General features: G+C 40.3%; 1 protein-coding gene across 1 annotated transcript in view; it reads left to right on the top strand.

Annotated features, from left to right (window-relative positions):
* Positions 1–543: 543 nt before the first annotated feature.
* The window catches only part of ITGBL1 (integrin subunit beta like 1), a 136,801-nt gene continuing 123,429 nt past the window's right edge, over positions 544–13,915 (top strand). The window contains exons 1-2 of the mRNA XM_008492645.2: positions 544–641; positions 1,916–2,124. Of these exons, the coding sequence (XP_008490867.1) occupies positions 544–641; positions 1,916–2,124 (307 nt within the window). The remainder of the gene's footprint in view (positions 642–1,915; positions 2,125–13,915) is intronic.

Below are 13,915 nucleotides of genomic sequence, written 5' to 3'. Positions count from 1 at the left end.
AACCCGGGCAAAAGGAGGGGACAGAGGGCCCTGGCAAGGCAGGAGGGAGGGAGGTGCTCCAGCAGCCAGGCAGGGATGCTGTGGCTGGGGAACCACCGGTCCTGTTTCCTCTGTGGTGCATATTTCCCTGAACGAGTTACATGGATTATGGCAATCAGCCATCCATCAAAGGACAGGGGGATGCACATACCTCAAATATTTACGGTGCCTGCACTTGGAGAAGGAGACAGTTCCTTCGTGTCTGTGGACGGGCCACTTTTAAAACATCAAAACAAACCATCTGGCCGCACAACTGTTTCTAATTACTTCCCTGCCTAGACTGTAAACTTCGGGGTTTGGCACCGGCCTCCTTCCCAGAGCGCTGCCCAAATCCCGCTCCCAGGCAGCTAAATCAGAGCCACCGCAGCACAGGGGGGTGAGGGGGGGGGGAGCAACTCTGTAGCAGGGCTCGTCCAGCTCAGCTCCCTGCACGCCTGGAGGCTCTGTCTGGACTTCTGTCCGTCTGTGTGGGAGCTCCAGGTGTGTCACAGCACAGCTCTCACCATGCATGCACGGAGGCTGCCAGGGCTGGTGGTGATGCTGCTGGCCACCTCCCTGCCCACCGGTCACCTCGCACCGCCGGCCGGGCCCCTGGCCCTGTGGTAAGTGTGGCTCTGAAGCCACCTCGGAGAGGGGGGGATGGGGGTGGCAGCTGATTTAGGAGCTGTCAGGAGAGTGGAGGCTGGGGCTGTGGAGGGAGTGGTGGAGTGGGATGCGAGCTCTTCTTCTGTCTTGCTTAAAAGTGACGCTGAGGGGAGTGCTCCGTGTGGCTGGGCACGTCAGCAGGTGTCATGCAAACCTCAGGGGTTTGTTTGCCACGATGTGTTTCATGCCCGAGGCGCAGACCTTTGAAGCAGAAAAGGGGGGAAGAGATGGATATTGGTGACTTCACACCCAAATCCCTGAATTCTGCTGCCTGGGTGGTGCAGCTGCCTCACTGCCTCTGTGCTCCTCCTCTTTGGTGCAGGGACATGGCAAGGCACACACAGCCCTGTGCTCTCACCTCCCACCAGGGCCAGCACCTGCCTGCCCTTAGAGCCAGCAGCTCCTTTGCTCCAGAGCCTACAAGATCTCATGCCTGACAAGTGCAGGTGCTCATAACCTGGGTCCTCAGTATTTCCTAGCACTGTAAACACCTGGTTTTGGCTTGGTCTGTCCTTTGTTCTGTTTTCCTATAGTCCAGCTCCTAATGAGGTGACTTGTGGTTTTCCCTGTGTGTGTGTCCTGAAATTTGTCCTGAACTCTGTGAGCTCCAATGCATGGCAGAGCTTCAGATCTTCAGATCTAGCATCCTGTTCTGCTGACTTTACCAAAACCACAACCACTAACTACACAATTCCACTGAAAGCAGTGATTTCATTGGTTTCCTTTCCTGATAAAAGCATGGATCCTGTATATTTAACAATCAGAAGGATCACTTTGGCAAATGCATTTTATTAGAATCAACCAGAGGTTTGCTTCTGGGTCTCATATATTCCTATTATGCTACCTACATGTTTGGATGTATTAATCTTTTCTACACCTTTAGGAATAATTCCGATTAATATTTATGATAGATAATCAAACTGGACATGTATATGCATATGCACTAGATATGCATAATGAAAAATCAGATGAGCCTATTGCAGTTAACAAGGCAAACAAAATACAGTGTAAGACCTCCCGCAGGTAGCAGTGACATTTCTGATTAAATAGAAGAAAACCGTGTGGTTTGAGGAAAGTAATAGTTTACAACTGTAACGAAAGTGGTGGTGTTAAAAACATTATTCTGGAGATGGGCTGAAGCCATGGCAGGAGGGTCATTTCACATGAGCCAAGCTCTCAGCTCTAAACTGCATCCCCTGGCTTTAACCACAAGTTGTTCTGTCCTCTGCAGGAAGAGTCTGGGAAGTCCCTCCTGCCGTCTGTCCAGGACTGAGTCAGAGCTCAGGTGCCGTGTCCCCGGGGGGAAGCTGTGCAGTGACAGGGGCAGATGTGAGTGTGGAGTCTGCATCTGCCAAGTGACCGAGTCTGGCAAATACTACGGTCCACTCTGCGAGTGCCATGACTGGGTGTGTGAGATCTATGATGGGAAGATCTGTGCAGGTAAGGAAGCCTTGCGGTGACAGAATCCTCTGTGGTGACAGAATCTGAGAAAATTAGGAGTCTTCCTTGTATCCAGAAATATGTTTGGAACACAGCAGGCTGATAGGGTAGAGACATGGCTGTGTATGTGTCCCTGAACCATGACTCTAAATGGGATTGTGGGTACATCCAAGGTTTTCACCAGATTAAAGGACACAAGTCAAAGGCACTCTCTCTGCCAGAAAATGGATTTTTGCCCAGAGCAGGCTTCATCTGAAGCAGGGGCAAATGCAGGAGCTGCTTTGGGTTGGAGCTCTGTAAAGTGGTTTCAATCTAATACAGGACACAATATTGATTGCATTTTTTATATCATATTGCTGAATGTGGTAACGTATGGTGTCTACCAAGGCTTTACACTGTCTATAAACCCTGTAATTTATCTTTTTTATTTTCCTTTCTTCTCCTCTGGGTATACTAGGGTATATAAATATGAAAAATATTTTTTTTTCTTAATAATGATAATGCTTTCCAAACAGAGCCTTTTAAAAATGTAATTGTTTTGTGGTTCCAGAGGTTTCACTCTATTCTTTAATGACAGATGAAACAACATACATTTCTGGGGCAGATTTTAGTCCCTGCCAGTTGTTGGAACATGTTGCTTGGTTTGCATGTAACATTATCATGCTTTCATCTTTCCAGCTGTCTTTGCTTAAGTTTCTGGGCTATTTCAGTCAGATTTTTGACTTCTTGTTTTTTTTAAGCAGCTTAGAATAGGATTTTAGAAAAAAACAGTGAGAAGAAATGCCATCACATTCTTAAGAGGATTCAGCCTGGAGCTTGATGAAAGGGGCCACAAGGATACTTCATTTCTAGTGTCCCTGCTTCAACAGCTTTACCAGATTCATACAAACGTGTCATCTTTTCAAGCCAAAAACTGCAACTGGGTCAGTGGGAATGCTGCAGAAGTTCTTCTAGTAAGAGGATAATACAAATGCATTCCAGCAGTGGGTTTGGCAAATTTTGTAGGGAAAAAAAAAGCAACTTATTTTAGCAACAATGAACCTAAGAATAAGAAGTCAAATAATTACATGAAAAGATCAAGGATGGGATTATGCAAAAAATACTTGTATTTGACACCTATGACTTTAGAGTTTTGTGGCAAAACTGATTTATAGACTCTGTAGTGAGCAGTCTTATGTCCAGTTACATGAGAAATATCAGGGATCTATCATTTCAGTGTTTTGCTGTTCCAAATGTGAATTTTCTGATGGGTGATATGATTTCAACATGATTGCTGTTGTTGCCAAGATAATTGTAAGAAGTAAAACTGAAAGTTCCTTCAATTTTAATATTCTGCTACAAACTCCACTCTTATATTCCCATTAATGTCATGAGCAGAGACTGCAAGTTTTGTTAGTGCTTTGGTGGTGACAGGATAAACAAACCCAAGAAATTTCCAACAAGGTGTAACTTTTTATTTAGCAATCCATGCAGCAGATCAAAGATGTGAATGTTCAGTGATTAAACATTTTTTAAAGAGAATTTTTTTGTTGTCACCTTTTGTAGCTAGAATATTGAAGCTGCATTACTACTGAGATGTCAAATAACTTAAACTCATTCTTCTGGAAAAGGAGTAGCAAAAAATTCAGTACAAAGCCATGGGGAGGGAAACAGCTGTGAAAGGCCTCGTTTTTTTGGTAGTTTGGTTTGGTTTTTTGATGATGGTGCTAAAAGTCCAGCTGATTTTGTTGTAATCCAGGGCTGCCCAGCACTGCAGGAGAGTGGCTCTGTGTAACTCCTTCAGGGTTGGAACACGGGCTCTGGATCCAAGTGGTGAAACAACTCCTTTTAGTCTGTGCTCTCCTCATTCCACATCTTTCCCGCTCTCCTTTTTAGTCACTTAGTTTTAAGTTGTGTGTATATGGGAGGAGGGGAGAATAGAAAAGATGAATCTATCGAGTAGAGCTGGCAGGAAACTGATATTTATGCTGTGTGAATAACATCCCCCCCATCTAACCCTTCAGTAATTTGCATCTTCTGATGCTTCTTACTGTTGTCTCACTGAGCTGAATTTCCATGTATGACATTCCTTTCTTTGCTTTTTTAAACACATTTTTTTATTTGATGATAAAATTACGTTTCCTTTAGAGGAACAGCCAAAAGATCTTACTGTAGTTCAACTTCCTGCTTTGTTTGTCTTTTTTTCCTGTTTTTATTTTGATATTTACTGTCCTATTTCATTGTGGGTCTCTCCTAGTGTGTACAATAACTGCTGAGGAGTACCACAGGCAGAACTTCCAGACACTAATTGAATATTCCTCTAGAGATCCATGGTATTTGAGGTTAAAGCCATTTCAAACAAGCTACTTTTAAAGCTGCCGGAGTGGTTCATTTTTCAAGTGACTGATGTCTGATCACTGGTGATGTTCATATTTAGAGTTGGAAAGGCAGAGTTGTTTGAGTGACTTGTGCCAAAGATAATTAATTGTCTTTCCCTGCCAGTCAGCTCAGACAGACCTCCACTTCCCTCTCCTGTCCCAAGCTAAACACAATACTTAGATGCTCAGTATGCAGCTCATTACCTTGAAGACACTTTCTGGGTCAGATCCACCTTCTGAGTCCAGTGTTAGACATCCACATTCTGCAGAGGGAAGGCCTGGAGATAGCGAAGATGTCCATGTGTTTATTACATGCCTTTCCTTATCACCTCATATAAGGAATGGGAAAGAATTTATGCCATAAATGATGAAGCGCAGATGCAAGTGCCTCTGTCCTTTTACTCTGCCTTGAGACTTTTCCATTCCATGGTGTTTCCAGCTGCTTTAGAGAGAAGTCTAATCACTTTTTTTGTCTTTCATCACACTGAGACTGATAAAACAATAGGTGATATCTCATGGAGCCAAAAACAGAGGAGAAAAATTAAGTGCTGTAATCTGAGTCATGGAGTGTCCTGTCCTCCTCAATGGCTTTTCCACCTCCTTGCCATATTGTAGGGTGCACAGGAAAGAAGAGTAGAGTCCCAATGCTGTCCTTCCCTTTGCAATACTGGTGACTTCTTTATTTTGTCATTTGCTGATAGTGTTCAAGGAGATGACCTAAGAGGAGAAAGACTGACTCAAACACCAAATCAAAACCCCAAAGGATTTTTGCCTCATTCAGAGCAAAATGTATTGTTGCTGTTTATTTGCAAGTAGCAGTTCTGCCCTCAGTTTCATATTGCCTCAGGCTTGCCTAGCATAATCAGAGCCTGTGCTGTGTACAAAGGGAAGTGTCACTAATCCCTGTCACATTACAGTTTGATGCTTATTTTTCTGTGGTTTTGCAGCATAGAAGAAAACAAATTTTTTTTTCCTTTTTTCTAGCCAATCTTTTTTACTGTGTCTTTCATTAATGACAACAGAAAAAGTAAACTAAGCATAAAGCTCCATGGCCATCTGAAGTGGGAACACTCTGGGTCTTTGTAGAGAACAGAGCATGGAAATTGCTGGCTGGGACATGGGACAGAATTGCACTGCTCATAGTTGGTGAGATCAAAGGGCAAATACTACTCAGTGTCAGCACAGAGAGTGACACACGAAGAAAGCTCCTCTTTGATCAGAACTTTGTCTTTGTTTTTCAACAGTTACTAAGATTTTATAAACTATTTTTCTTTCAAACTGAAATACTTGTAACTCCTACTGAATAGCAACACTCTGTGACTTACCACTGCTGTAAGCAGTTGCTGGGGAACTTACACTGCCACTGCTGAGGCCAGTGAAAGATTTTGCTCTTTCTTTCTCTAAAGCTGTAGCTGCTTTAAGTGCTGTACCTATTTTAAGACTAGTTCAGCAATGTAATGGCAGTGTTAGTCATAGGTTATCACAGCCAGAAGTGTTATTGTAGTTATGTGAAGGACAGAAAGATACCAGTGCCATTATTTTCTACTCTGTAAGGTTTTAAGATATGCAGAGAACACAAGTGAAAATTTAAATTGACAAGAAGTTGATGTAGAAATACAAGATAAATCCCAAGTAAAGTATTGATTTAATACATAGCTACATATCCATGTGTTAATTGGATATATGGCTCTATATGTCAGCTGGAGAGTTAGGAATCTGGAGAACATTTTGGTCTGATATCTGTTCTTTGCACAAAAGCTGAAGAGGAAGAGCTATCTTAGCTGAGCTGGAAATGCTCTAACAACTGTACTTTTGTATTCAGACTGAAAGGGAGGTCTGGCACTGATTTTTCATTGAGCAGCACTTCTTGCTGAAGGTGTGAAGAAAGGCCAGTTTCTGACCTGCATTGACTGCCATTTGATCTAAAGTAAAATTCAAAGCCCTGGATTTTGAGTACAGGTGTAAGCCTCTTCTCTGTCAGAGACCACATTTGAGAAGATTCAGACTTGGCATATGTGGTCACTGGAGACACAGGCCCCTAAAAAGATCAAGTTAAAAAGTAGGGCAGGAGAGTACTGATGGAAATGGTAGTTGCAGTTCTTGTCTGGCCTGGTTTGCTTTTTTCTGGAGTTCAGAACTTGGTTTAAGTGACATTTTGTCCTGGAACAGAGGTTTATAGGTGTGATAATAGCATACATATTTATCTCAAAATAGGTCCTCCAGATTCTACTAGAAGTGACATTGTGATAGCATGGATCTCATTGCAGGCTCTTTGCCCCACTAAGTGAATGAGGCCCTGGCAGACATATAAACAAGCTAAAGCCCTTATTGCTGTCAGCTTCATGCTGTTAGTACTTGATCTAGGTAAACTTCAGCAGCCTTTGATACATCTGTGATCCCTCTAGTTCCAAAAGCACTGTGTAAGTTCATAGCAGAGGGAGTGAGTCGCAAGGAAGAAGATCAGAGAGGCACTGTGAGGGAAATTGCTGGAAGGGAAGCATTTTAAAAGTATCTTAAAAACTTGTAGCTAAATGCCTAGCCTTCATTTTGAGCACCCGTATCAGCAGATAATACTTATGGAAAATGCATGCTAGTTTAAAAACTGAAAGTGAGTACACAGGGCATGTGGAAAGAGAGACTTCTTGCAGCATGTGGCAGAACTGGAATGCAGCCCCTCAAGCCATCACCAACAACAAAGTAGGGGTGGAAAACAGCATTTCCTTCACCTTTAGCCCTTCTTTAGAGTGGGGTGACAAGCTTATGTTGCAGAGAAAAAGCAACTATTTGTGAAAGCTTTGACAATGAAAATAAGTGTTTTGAAGTGGGTTTGAATTTTTATGTGATTGATGAGCTCATAATGAACTCAAGTTTTCATTTAAGTATTTCAAAGCATGCCTCCTATGACAAAATGGCTTTCACAGATTGACTTCTTTTATACACATTTCTGTTTCATTATCATTAATAGGGAAGACATACAGATTGTTGAAAATAGCTGGTGTGCTTAATGTTACAGAAGAGTATATTGATGGTCTTACATACTTCATCAGTGGATGGGTTTCAGTAAATGTTCTTACAACAGCTTTTGGCAGACAAACTAACTGACTTGGTAAGATTTTCTATGTTTATTTAAAGTCTTTGTGTTGATAGCTGTAAAGGGCTTCAAACCATCCATCACTTCTGCCACAGGACCATAGACCTTTCATTGCAGGGGTTGCTAGGTGGTTTGTCCTGACAAGGAACATGTCACTCATTACAAAATTTTCCATGAGTTGTTTTTGTTTGTTTGTTTTGGGCTGGGGTTTTTGTTTTTCCTTTTTTGTTTGTTTCTTTGTTTTTCCTTTGTTTGCTTGTTTGTTTGTTGGTTGGGTTGGGGTTTTTTAGGAGGAAAGGGGACATTGCTTTTGCTGTCTTAGGAAAAAGGCCAATATTTATCTAAAAAGGACTGGTGCTTGACTTTGATGAAAAGACCCCAAATTATATATATTGCACTGGCACTTACCAGTGTTTTAACTGTAGTTTTTGGTAGTGGAGGGATGCCACATTATGCTGTACCATGGTTGTATTGCTTGAGACATTTCCTTTGGAGCTGAAAGGACTATGAAGAAAAAAAAAGTGAAGGAGCTGTAATTTGAGGTTTTGCATTTGCATTTTTTCCTCTGATTTCTTTGAGGTTTTTAAATTTTTCCTAGAAAGTCAGGATTATTTTGGCCCAAGCCACTTGCAAGCCCTGCTCATAACAATTCTGGATTGAAAAGGCACATATCCAGACCCAGTGAGGTATGTTTTCCTTCCCTCTCCTCTTCCAAGTACATAATGAAAAAAATATTCTTCTTTAAAAAACAAAAAATATTTTTAAAGGCTATTTAAAAGCTTCCTTTCCTAGTGATGGAGTGAGTTTATTTGCAGATAGAGGTTTTTGAGTTGCTGCATGGGAAGTGGGCTGTTACACCAACTCGAAGCAGTTACATTATCAGATTCTCATATGAAGAGGAATAAAGATTCCAGAGCATTTAATTGTGCTTGCACCTGTCCCCTTTCTTGCAAGAATAATTACATTCCCAGCACCTGCTTCACCCTCCTGCCTGTCTACCTGAGTAGCAGCAGTGATATAATCTGGGGTATTTTCTTGCTAGTGCTTTAAAGAGTGGCAGTCAGAGCCTTTGTAGGTGTACCCGGGGCATTTCTCTGTGGGGGAAGTGGGAGTGCCAGCTCTGCTTGCAGGGGTAAACTGAGTAGTGACTTAGTGATTTGGAAAATATTACAGCCAAATGGTTTTATTGCTTTGTCATCAGCATGCAGCAGCAGATGTATCTTGAGCACCTGGTCACAGTATTGTGTTCCTGAGGCCAATGCTGGGCATGAGGAGAAGTGTATAGGAGAGGGAGAATGCTCCTATGCCCTAGTCTGTCACAGTCCACCTGCCTCAGCCATCCCCTCTGCTCCCAGCAGCTCCAGTTCAGTCTTTTAAACCAGCTGGTGTCAGTCATTTTAAATAGTGGAAATGTTATCTTTCATGATCCACGGTTACAGGCTAATAAGTGCAAAAAATAGATATTTTAAAGTATTTTTGTGTGTTGCATGTAATTTTCTATTTAATTTAAAGGGTGTATTAAAGTTATTTAAATTCTTAATTTGCATGGTTGACAATTAAATGCTAAATCTAACACTCTGCTGCTAAGAAAGACTCCTTTGTGTTTGCACCGTGATACGTATTTTAGTTTTGTATTCTTTGTGGTTTTCTGCTGTGGACTTATGTTTCAATAAGGGGAGGCAAATGGTTACTTCCTGACATTTGAGAGAGCTTAGTTTACAAGCCTGATAACATATTTAAAGCAAAACACAAATGTTAATCATTTGTTTGTCTGAAATATCGGGATCAAGGAAGTTTGTTTTAATTTAACATGGATCTCTTCATGCCCCATTTCCTCAACCCAAGGGTTTGAATCTGTGTTTTGCAGAAAGTAATGGGATATTTGCTAAATTCAATGGTGCAAGCTGACTGAATCTCACAAGCCAGAAGCCTGACTTCTTAAGAAAGCACTCTTCTTCCCCACTTTCTGGAACACATTTCTTGTCTGTCCTTTCCCCTCTGGAAAATCTTGGATACAACTAGAGGTGGTACGTGGTTTAAATGGCTTTCCAGTAGATGAAGATACAGGTGTTTCTTTTACTGGTGAATAATTAATGGCACTTGTCTGCAAACAAGAGGTACACTTATTTAATCCAATCAGTTTCTGTGTCTGTATGTCCTGGTTGGTACACACTCTAAAAAACAAAACAAAACAAACAACCAGAAACCCCAACCAAACAACAAAACAAATAAACAAACAAGCCTCCCAAAACCGAACAAAAGCACCAAAATGAACAAAAACCAACCAACCAACCGTACAAAATTACTTGAGGGGGTTTCTTCATCTTCAGTTAGGTTTTGACTCGTCCTGGGAGAAATTCCTGTGAGCTAGGAACAAATCTGGATGTCTAGAATACATTACTATTTGGAACAACCACTTTCCCTTTCTTTCTCATACAGCTGCAAGGTTGTGACCTTGTTTACCCTCTGGAATCTTTGAGACACTCAGCTGTAATCTCTCTTCACCTCTGAAGAGGGTTTACTTGATACTTAGGGACGACGAGCTGATGATAAAAATCAGTAGTGCTGTGCTCATACAAAGAGGATAGATTCCTCCCCTCCAGAGAAGAATTGAAGCCTCACACTACATGATGGTGTATGGCACTGGACTGCAATGATCACAGCATCCAGGTCTGATACACAAATTTCTTTACATTTTTTGCAACAAGTTACCAGAAGTAATATGTTTTCCTTCTGATATTGAAGAGAGGGAAGCTGAGGGTCATAAATCAGAAACACATGTCCTGATCATCTTAGACTGATAGTGAGACTCAGAAAAAAACCCAAGTAACTGAGTCCCACTCAGGGATTCTCAGACAGCTGAGTTCCTATAAGATGAAAGGAAGAGTATTAAGGTGTAAATTAAGACCATGTCACTTTTTTTTTTAATGTTTAAATGCTAAAAATACTATTTCATACAAATGATAGTCATGTATTCCTTTTCCAAAGAACTTTTTGTGCATTACATAATATGGAATTAGAAACTGATTTAGCTTTTTGTTAAGTAAATAGGGGGAACCATAAACTGTGGAAAGCAGTTAACCAGAAAGAAATACATTTTAGCCTTCCTGTTGTAGGAATGGTACTTCTAATGACCATGTTTTGAAATAGATTTTTTTATTCTTGTTTCTGTTTCAAGCTACAGATAGTCTCATCACAAACACTGCAAGTGTAAAGAAGCTCAACTCCCAGTCTGTGCTGAGAAGGAGATCCAGGTGCCAGCTATCACTGATAGAAAATTGCCCATCACCTTCAGAAAGTGCAGTTTCTCTAGATGAGAATTTAGAATGTAGGAGCAATTGCAATTGGATAGAACTACTCTCCAGCTTTGTGGGTTTGCATACAGTCGTTGCCTTAAATAAAAGGATTTCCACAAAGTGTCCAAGTTTTATTTTAACGATTACCCTTCATTACAAAAAAAAAAAAGAAAAAAATTAAAAATCAATTTTAGCTGGCCCAGCTCTCATTTACTTCTTAACCCTGGCTGATTCAGCCACAGCATTTTAACCTAGGACTAATGTGCCCTAGAGAGCTCTTGGAACAATGTCTTTCCTAACTGAAAGTTGATCTGAGCACTTCCCAAAATGAACCGCTCTGCATAATATGTTCCACCACCAGCAACAGATCTAGTGAACTTTTCTTCTCTTTCTCAAACATCTTCCTTTCTCATTCTCAGGGTTTTAAGGTATTGTCTTACTTGTGAGGGGAACTGGCAGGCTGCTTAATCAATTGAAGCACAGAGAAGAAAATTCAGAATATATCATTGGCAGTAGTAAACACCTTTCCTTTTTATCTGGCCTCTTCTAAACAGGAAGTCTTAACTGTGGTATAAAAATTAGTGTATCACAATAAAAAAATAATTGTGCAAGGTCTTTCTGAAGATTTATATTGCTTAACTTCCTACTAGCTTTGTGTATGTGGCACACAAACACAATGAAAAATTGATTGGAGATGGAACTGATAAAATTACCAACCCCCTGTCATGTACTTTGTTAGAGCTAGGTGTGGATACTGTCACTCTTCTCTACTCTTCAGATTTTAAAAAGTTTTAATAAAAGCAAATGCTGTGGCTTTTAAAAAAAAAATCTAAACAGGAGCCTTTGTTCTGCTGACATAAGTCTACTGAAATCAATACAGTTATGCTGACAGAGAATTAGTTTCACAACATTTCCTTCCCTGGTGTGACCAGAATCTCCAGCTAATAGCAGACAGAGGTACAATAGCATCATACAGACCCTATTATTTACCTGCAAATGGTAATGGTAAAACAATAATTACAATAATGAAATATCCAAAGTTTCAATCTTTGAAGTTTGACAGCATTTTACATGATTTTCTGTTTTCTTTTTCTTCTGTGTATTGTGCTATTTTGTAGAGCTAGGTATCGCTCAGCAGTAGTGTGACAGGACATTTACCACAATATTTTTTCTCCAGATTGGCAAAGCTGGACTTAGAGGAAGTGAGACTTTTGTGTGAAAATGTTCTGCTAGATGAAAACAAATCTTTATAAGAGTTAGACTCTGTTGTAATAATTAAAGCAATTGGTTACACTGACAGAACTGTCGAAGTTTTATTAAATGGTCTGCTGATTTGGAAAATCACAACGAGATTAAGATTTTGGAACTGGATGAGCAGGCTAAGTGTCAATCCCTGTTCCCCTCACCATCTTAACGCTTTTGTATATGAGTTCTGTAGAATTTTTTTTGAAAATAAGAAAATTCCCTTTTAAATGCAACTGTTAACTGCTTAAATCTATGTCTGCTACACTTGCATGCAGGTTATACTCAATTTTATTTACAGACATTATACAGAAAAAATAGCTTGATTTCTCAGTAGGTGGTTTGAAAGGGACATATCACATGGGAATTTTTTGCATGAAGTTCTCTGGCAGGATGCTATCTTGAAGGCTATATCTAAATCATGTAGTCACTGCAGAATTCTTTTTATTTCATGAGTGCCTATCAAAGGAACTAGTAAGTTTTATAAATAACCTTATTCTGCCTGAGACATCATTTATCAAACTCTTTTAAAACAAGCACATAGATCCTGTGGCTCTTCATATGTGCTTCTGTTCCCATCTCTTAGGGTTTCTTTTAGGCTTTCACCTGTCTTTTAGGGTGTTTTCTCATTTTTTCCTTGTTTTTTCCTCCATCATTTTCTGTGTGAGTAGTAAGTGCCCCACTCTGGGCATTTTTTGTCTCCAATTGCCAAATTGCTTTTCCTAATTCCAGTATCTGCCCTCAGAGTCCTTTCTGTTTTTTCAGTGGTCTCTAGTTGTCCCAGTTCCTTGGCACTGCTCCTCACATATTTCTTACTCCATTCTTTTGGCTCACCAAAGAACAGTTTCCATAAGGACCTGGGTGGAAGTTTGACTCACCTTGGGAATCTCTTTACACTTTCTGGAGGCTCATCAAGAGGAGCTGAACTGCCTTGGATGCTCACTGATCTCATAGAATTTAACCACAACAATATGAAATTAAATACTTCTTCTTAGTTCATCCTTTATTAATGCAGCTCTTGTGCAGTTGGAAAGGCTCCTGGCAGGATATAAATCTAAACCACAAAATCTTTAAAATAGGCAAAAATGAGACGTACAATGCAGTAATGTAATTTCTTCCTGCTTCAGACCTTTCTCCTTGCTGGAGTAGTTGGCACACCACACCAAAACTATACAGTTTATTTTAGTTTTATTATCTGATCATTGTTTTTCTTATTCCCAAGAGAGGGAGTGGTTTTGACCACAGTGAAAAAAATTAGGTCTTAGGGAGACCATGGAATCTCTGTTATTGGGGTATTCAAGAACAGATTGGACAATTTCTATCAGGAAGGATCAGCACACACTTGTTTGTGCCTCCAGGCACAGAATTGGACCAGAGGATCTCTTACAAAGGTCTCATTGAGGCTGATTTTCTTTGATGCTGCTGTGAAAGCAATTCACAGCCTGGTGATCTGTCTTACTGAGAAGGATCTGTTTTAGTAAAATCGTAGTTTTTGTCATGCTTTTTAAAATGCAATAATTTATTGAAAGGGATGTGTAAGCATTGGTTCTAATTTGCTAAGACTTTCATCTTTTTCAGTATTTATAAGGCTTTGTAAAATTTGAGTGTCTGGTTCAAGCTTTTAAATAGCCACATTTCTAAATTACCACTACCAAGTATCTAAGCAGGAATGATCCTAGAAACAAGCTTCCTTGTTTAAAATTTAAGCATCTTTTCAACAGAAAGAGATAAATTATTGCTGGCTAGAGGTAAGTGGTGGATTGACTTCTGTAACAATCTCAGAGTCATGGAAAACATACTTTTTA

This window comes from Calypte anna, chromosome 1, assembly GCF_003957555.1.
Source record: "Calypte anna isolate BGI_N300 chromosome 1, bCalAnn1_v1.p, whole genome shotgun sequence".
Taxonomy (NCBI): Eukaryota; Metazoa; Chordata; class Aves; order Apodiformes; family Trochilidae; genus Calypte; species Calypte anna.
Note: the sequence above shows the minus strand (reverse complement) of the source record. Positions and strands in the feature narration are given on the sequence as shown.